The following is a 7,274-nucleotide window of genomic DNA, read 5'->3' on the forward strand; positions in this document are numbered from 1 at the left end:
ACGTCAGGGGCAGCCAGCAAGCGTGGGATAGCTTGCAACAACTGAAAAACCGAACTGGAACTCAAAGTGCATTAGCAGCAAGCAACTGAAGAGGCATGAAGCTGGGAAGCTGCGGCAAAAGAAAATTGCGAGCGCGCGCGAACCAAATGTATATACAAACACACACACACCACACACACAGATAACGTGTATGTGTTAACGGGGACTCTTGTGTGTTGTGAATGTTTTGTTGCTCCTCCACCGTAACCTTCCTTCAAGCTCTGCTGCATACTGCTCTTTCCTGCTTCGTCCTGCTGCTCCTGCTTTTTGTTGTTTCTAGAGCTTGTTCTCCTGTTTCTTTTTCCTATTTTATTTTATAATTCTCCCCCTTGGCCCCTTTTTATATGCACGCTGCCCCGTTATAAAGACATACATTTGCAGTTTCAGCGCGCCACTGCAGCATTTTCCTTGTAAGAAGCAAAACGAAGAATGAAGGAAAAAATTGAAGAAAATAAAAGCTGAATTTGCGCGACGCTGAGTGACGCTAAGGGGTGGGTGGTTGGGCAGGAGGGTAGAACGTAGGTGCTCTTGCAAGACAGATTGATTTTCTTTTATACGGTTTGCTCATGTTTGTGATTTTTATTATTTTGATTCCTCTCTTTTTGCGCTCCTGTGAGCGAGTGTATGTGTAGGTTCTTTAGGAACTGAAGCTCTATGTGTCCTTCTGTATAGATTCTCTTTAGATGTGATGGGGGCCCTTCTATTCTATAGATGTGATGGCCGTAGGCGTGGACAACAATAACAGCATGTGCCACATTTCCTTTTACAATTGAGTGACCCCGGAATCAGTTTTTGGTATTGCGGTGGACTTGAAAGGCAGCCAAAGTTCAGTCAGGAGGCAATTCGCTGCCAAGTTACGAAAAATATGAATGGTGTGCAACATAAAATCCTATCAAAATATGTTATTGAAGGATTTAGAGACCAAAACCGTCATATATTGCTAGAGGATTGTTAGATTTCACTGACCAAACTCTAAGAACTTTATTTTTAATCGGTCGTTCATCATCTGCTATCATCTAAGTCTTTTAGATCTTTAGAAAACGAAACTAGACATGGATCTACCTCAGGAGACAACTCCTTTCGTGATCAGATCTCTTCTTTAAGATGAATTCTGTTGGAATACCATTCTCTTTGGAGTCTCACTACTATCATTTCACTTTGGCAAAGATTGAAAGCGAAATCCTTCTTAATCCAATTGACCCTTATATCTTCCATCATACGGATATCCCCTCGTCCTGTCTTGATTAATTACGATTGCAACCCTGCCTACAGATGTCTTGTGGCGCCATCTACTGTGTAATCGCCGCAGCTGGTGCTGTCTTCTGCTGCAGCTGCTGCTGTCAACCGCGAAACCGTTCACCACGTAGCAAAAAGCCGCAGCACGGAGACGCGAACGCGAGCGAGCGAGCAACGTGGCACCGCGACCAATAGATTTGGCCAAACCCTGGCGAACTGAAGACAACGACAGTTGCACTCCCGCCAAAGGCAACAAACTCGGGCTGTGCCACATGCAACAATCCCAGCGTCGGCGTTGACTGCGGCAGAGTCTTGCCAGGAGCAGCGGCATCAGCAGCGACAGTGGCAGAGGCAGCGGCAGAGCAGGACAAAAAAAAAAAACAAAAATGGAAAACAGACAGCGGAAGCGAGCTATTTGGTCCGGTCTCGGGACTTACTCTAGTTGCGGGGCGGGCTGCAGCTCCAGCGACTTATGGCCCTGTTTGTTGTAAGTAGCAGGAGCAGAAGCAGCAGCAGAATCAGCAGCGAAATGGCGCGCGCGAAAAGGAAACTCAAGAAGTAGAGCTCTGCAGCAGGAGCAGGGCGAGGTAGGACAAAGGAGCAGAGGGGCAGGGGCGCCAGCCGTAACAAACACTCACACACACACATACATTAACATGGACATAAAAAAACCCAAGTAAAATTGTATTTTTTCTTGCACATGAAGCACAAAAAACGGCAGCAAACTGAAAGAAATACATTGCAGGCAGCGGGCAACGTCGAGAAAAAAAAAACGAAATAATAACAAAAAGTTGTAAAAGAAAAGCGAAACCGTGTGATGTCCTGGCGCACACATAGAGGCACACACATACACCGATACATACAGAGGATACCAGCAGAGGCAACGCCGCGACGACACATCGAAGAAAGGATAAAAACCATTCAGAGCTGCTGCCCGACGTCAACGACGCCGTTGTCGTCAACGCCACTGCGCTGCCAGCGTTCGTCCTCAGCTCCAGCTACAACGTTCCGTTCCGCTGTTCAGCGCTATATCCTGGGCCCCGTGCCTGTCCCTTAACATTTCACGAGCGCCAATTTCTTTTCCTTCATTTTGTTTATATTATTTTCCGTTTTTCTTCATACAATTTTTTTCGAACCATGCAACCAACCTTAAGTGTGCTGTTGTGCTTCCTCTGAATTTTTTCCCCTATTTTCTGTTTGCATTTTTTCTCTATTTAAATCGAGATTTGTTTTGCGAGGGGGGAGATGGGGAGGCCATCGAAAATCAGTCACGTATTGCCAGGTCAAAACTAGATCAAGATTATTTAAAGGTTTTTCCGCACTATACGTATGCTGAGAAATATTAGATATAATGACTCTCTTCATGAAATACTAGCTTCATTCTTTCCATGAAAACTTTGCTCTATAAAAGATATATCTTATATAACATCATACTTCAAAGTCTGCTTTTAGAATTCCTAGCTTTATTCTATTCTGATAATTGATTTGAATATAATTAGTATCGCAGAATCGTTAGACATTGTTTTTTAACTGAAAACGTTATACCTTCTGTATTTCCTATCAAACATATACATATATATCTTTTATACATAAGGATGATGTCTTCAGTAGATCTTATAATCACTTGGTCACTCCATCAGTTTCACATGATGGATTTCTGAAGTATATCTAAGATTACTTTCCTGCAATGCATTTTCCTAAGCCGATTTGCTCAAAAGGAACTATGACAAACGGCAGGGAGTCTCTGCCCCAACCTCTGTTGCAGTTGCACTTGCAGAGCTGCTGGCGCCGCAGTTGACGCTGCGCGGGCAGCAAGCCGGCGCATGGTGGAAACGGGGGAAAAACAGAACCTAAATCCTGTTCAGGAGCATATGTTTTTCTGTGTATATGTTTGGAGCGCTGTTTTCCTTTTTATGTGCAAGGATTTCCAGCTGCCCTTTTTACAACTAACACATACCACACTGGCGTGTGTGTGTGTGTGTGTGTGGGAGTGCAGTATCCTTGTGAAATGGCTGATAAGAGTAAGGAACGTGCGTCCTTTTTGCATTGCGGGAGAGCAAAGAAAATGGTCTTGGCCTTTAAGACACATGCAAGGGAGTGCAATGAAGATATGGCAAAAGGAATTGCTTTTCCCTGATAATTGAAATGTATGCCAGAGGATGTGTGTGCGTCCTGGGGTGGGGTTAAACAGATAAAAGGTCTGTCTATGAACAGGAAGATGTACTCGTAAAAGTAAATGGATACTCTTTGCTGGAAAAGGTAATTTCCTCTAAAGAATATCTTTGGAATGTTCGTGCAGATTCGCATCAAAGAACATCTATTCTTACAATTTTATTTCCCTAAGCCATTTCATATTCGGAGACTCCACAAGTGGCTTGCTTGCATCTTCTTGCCATAACTAAGCTTTGTAAGCGCACCCCCCCTCCTATTTACACCTTTCATATGGCAACCTGTTGAAGTCCTTTAGGCGTTTCGCCACTTGACCTCCAAACCATTAGAAGCAAACCCTTCGAGTCAATTGCCTTTAGATGGCGAAAAGCTCTGAAAGCCATATCATTATGGCATATCCTGTGCACGAACCAGACGCAGGGCGACAAAAAGTATCCTTGGAAAGCCCATAAAATCCCCCCGCCAAAGCTTGAGTGTTTTTCCCCCGAAATATGCCACTCGAAAGCACTCGCTCTCTTCCACTGCCCTCTGGCGCTCAGGCACTCTTACACACTCCCCCATAAGAGAGCGGGGGGTGTGTGTGTGCTCTTTCATGTGCTCTTCGTGTTGGGGGCGTGTTTGTTTTCGTATTTTTTACTCGCTTCCCACTTGCGTCTGTCGGAGTTTTTTGTTGTTGTGTTGCCCCCACTCGAGTTTTAAGTGTTATTGGATGATTTTATGGAAATTGATTTGGGGCACGCCCCCTGTTCGGTGTGAGTGTGAGTGTGTGTGTGCGGGGCTGGGAGGGTGCGTGCAAGTGCAGCAGCTGCTCGAATGGGGTTTTTCTGAGCCTAGCACTAACCCCCTATTTAACATAATAACATTATCTCTACGAATACTCGTACTCGTTCGCGTACTCACCCGAAAGTTATGCGTATGCTCGATGGGGCAGTCAAGGCTCAGGGAATAATCCTCGACGACGGCTCCCAGGGACGATGCCTGATCGCCAAAGACCTGCTCGATCTTGATCGATGGACTGGCCAGCAGGGGCGTGTTGATGTTGGCGTTGTTGGCTCCTCCGTTCGAGGCAACGGTGGCTGCTGCAGCAGCTGCGGCGGCGGCGGCTGCTGCGGCGGCGGCAAAGGTGCCCTCAACGATTAGTGGCTGCCCCTCGCCGCCACTCTGACAGGCACCGATGACTCCAACTGTTGGACCAATGTTGCAGGGCGTTGCCGGTGTGGGCGTGGCCGGGCCCGGAGCATGTCCATCATGGTAGGGTGTCACCACGAACGAGGGATACGAGCGAAACTGATGGTAGTCACTGTGGTGGCTGTGGCCGGCTGCTCCGTGATGGGTGTGTGGATGATGCGCCAACTGTGGTCCTTTGTACCAGGTACCATGCATAATCATTTAAGCAAGTTCGATTGGCGGTTGTGTGAAGCGAAGCTCACTTTCCTATTAACTCGCCTGGCACTCTTCTCTTGGCTTGTGTGTAATCAATATTCAATTGAGCTTTCCATTAGGCTTTGGTTTTGGTCTTAAATTGATATACGAGTATTTAAACTGGAATGTTCGCAATCACTTTGTTTGAAAAATTTGCTTGGAAAATGGGGCTATGGAGAAAGTCAATTGGTTAACCAGTGCAAAAACAATCGGCCTATGAAATACATAGTTCATCTTTGGAAAAGTTTGGCAATTGAATGAGAAACCCCAAAGGAATACGGTCCTAAAACGATTGCGTAACCTTAATTGATTATGTAGTTTATTTGACGACTGACCTGGACTCCACAAAAGGCTTCTTTCTCAATAGGCTTTCCATTTATGTTGATGAAGTCTCACCCGGTATAAAAAAGCCAACCAAAAGCCGCCATTAAATACTGGAGGACTGTCGAAATCGCCTATCATGGAAATTATCCCATAGAAATTATATACGAATGGAGTTTGGTATATGGTTGAACGATCCCTATAAAGGAAAGGTATTCAACAAAGTGAACAACTTTGTATCGACCTCAAGATATGTTTATACAATCCTTATAGAATTTTCTGGATTTATCCTCACTCTAAGAAGGGTTTTCTAGCTAAACAGCGTTGAAAATTGGTTTTCTTTTATATTATAAAAACTATAGTCTGGACTGTATGAGCGACACTTTCTTTTTTCTGTATTGTAGTACAATCTTTAATTAACCAGTAATTCTTATAATCTTTCTGGATTTCTAATACATTGCTTAACCATTTGACTTTTTCTTTCATCCACACTTCATTTATTTCTCATAAGTACCACTTAGAATGGGGGGGACCACTTGGAATGATCAGAATATTCAATATTCATACACTTGCATTCACTTTATTCACAGTTGAACACTTTATTAAACCCGTTTATTTTCGGCTTTCAGTGTATTGACACTTGGGTCTTTCTACCCTTTTGAGGATTATTGCTCCTGACGTGTGGTGATAACAATTTTCAACTTCACTTTACTCGATTTTTTAATTGTGATACAGAAACAGCTGCACTCGCGGAATGATGAAAATGCATTGCACTTTGCGACAGAATTCTTCACGGATTCGCGGGGCAAAAACTGGCACTGGCACTGGCGTTGGGACTGAAACAGAAACAGAAGCAGAAGCAGGGACTGGACTGCAAAGAGGCACTGGGACTGGGGCTGGCACCACGAGTAAGACTGCCACTGCAGTCGTCGATGAGTGCACTTGGCTGTAACGCGCGCGCGAAAGTGGCTTGTGGACAGTGGCCAGTAGTTCAGTTCAGTTCAGTTGAGTTCGGGCCAGGTCGTCCAGGCCGGGGCTTAATTTGGCTTAGCGGCAGGCAGAAGAAGACGGCTGGAAGGCGGCACAGCAGCAGCAGGCAAAAAAGTTGCTTCCAGCTCGCAAGAATTCCGAACTCGAATGCTGAGTGCGGCCACGAAAAAAACATTCAAATGCCTCGCACGGTACGGCTCGCCGCCAAATCGCAGCGACGACGACGACGATAGCAGAATCAGCAGCGGCAGGCAGCCCCACAGCTCTCGTTCTCTCTTTCTCTCCAGTGCTCTCTGTCCCTCTTTTACCTGCTCTCTTGCTGTAGCAGTGGCACACTCGCTCTCGCTCTCGCTCTGACGGGGGCAGGCAGCCAGTCTCGCAGCTCAGTCATGGGGCAGCTTTTGGGGCAGACGGCGACGCATGCGCAACAGCTTTTTACTCCTTCTGCACACAAAAAACTAGTTCTCTCTCTGTCTCTGTTGGTCTCTCTTTTTTTCTCCCTCTCTCTCTCTATCTTTCAGTCTCTCTAAAAAATTGTTTGTGGTTTTTCGTGTGCTTCGAGCTTGGGTTTTTGTGCCGCGTCTCTTGAGCAAACTCTGATTTGATTTTGGTCTTTTTGCTTGAGTGGATTTCCTTTTCTCTTGACTTTGAGCATGAATGAGCATGTTCCGCGCTGTTTTTATGGCTAAATCTTTATAGCAAGGAGGCGTGGGCGTTATAATGACTAAAAATGAAAGTTCAATGGAGAAAAATGAAAAAATTACGCCAGAATCATGAATTAAAACATATTCATCAAGAAATCTTGGAGTTTGTTTTCCTTTAGTGAAGTTTCAGTCTCTCGTAAAATTCCACCAACAGAACATCAGAAAATTGCTTTCGTACATTTTTTTCCAGTTTAGTTTGCGGTTTTGCCATCTTTTTGTTTCAATATGTCTGATGAGGTGAAAGATGACAATGCCGCAGGTGAAGGGTCACAGCAGATCCCAGCGGAAGCCGATAAGAAGGAAGAGGCCGCAGCTGATGGGAAGGGAGGGTCCGAAGCTAATATAAAGGTATCCCCCACGGCCGTTAGCAAGGAACCCTCTCAGTCTGGCAGC

At 45.3% G+C, this 7,274-nt stretch overlaps 1 protein-coding gene across 4 annotated transcripts in view; it reads right to left on the reverse strand.

Annotated features, from left to right (window-relative positions):
- LOC108157018 (zinc finger protein rotund) overlaps window positions 1-6,321 on the reverse strand; it is a 35,624-nt gene extending 29,303 nt beyond the window's left edge. Inside the window, exons 1-2 of one of the 4 annotated variants that reach the window (XM_033389361.1) lie at window positions 5,900-6,321; window positions 4,345-5,036 (exon numbers count right to left, since the gene is read on the reverse strand). In XM_033389361.1, coding sequence (XP_033245252.1) covers window positions 4,345-4,833 — 489 coding nt within the window. In that variant the 5' untranslated portion in view covers window positions 4,834-5,036; window positions 5,900-6,321. Of the gene's footprint in view, window positions 1-4,344; window positions 5,037-5,201; window positions 5,454-5,701 lie in introns of those variants that run through there. The other 3 variants (XM_033389360.1, XM_033389359.1, XM_033389358.1) reach the window with 3 other exon arrangements.
- Between the last annotated feature and the right edge of the window lie 953 nt (window positions 6,322-7,274).

This window comes from Drosophila miranda, chromosome 2, assembly GCF_003369915.1.
Source record: "Drosophila miranda strain MSH22 chromosome 2, D.miranda_PacBio2.1, whole genome shotgun sequence".
In the NCBI taxonomy this organism is placed as follows: domain Eukaryota; kingdom Metazoa; phylum Arthropoda; class Insecta; order Diptera; family Drosophilidae; genus Drosophila; species Drosophila miranda.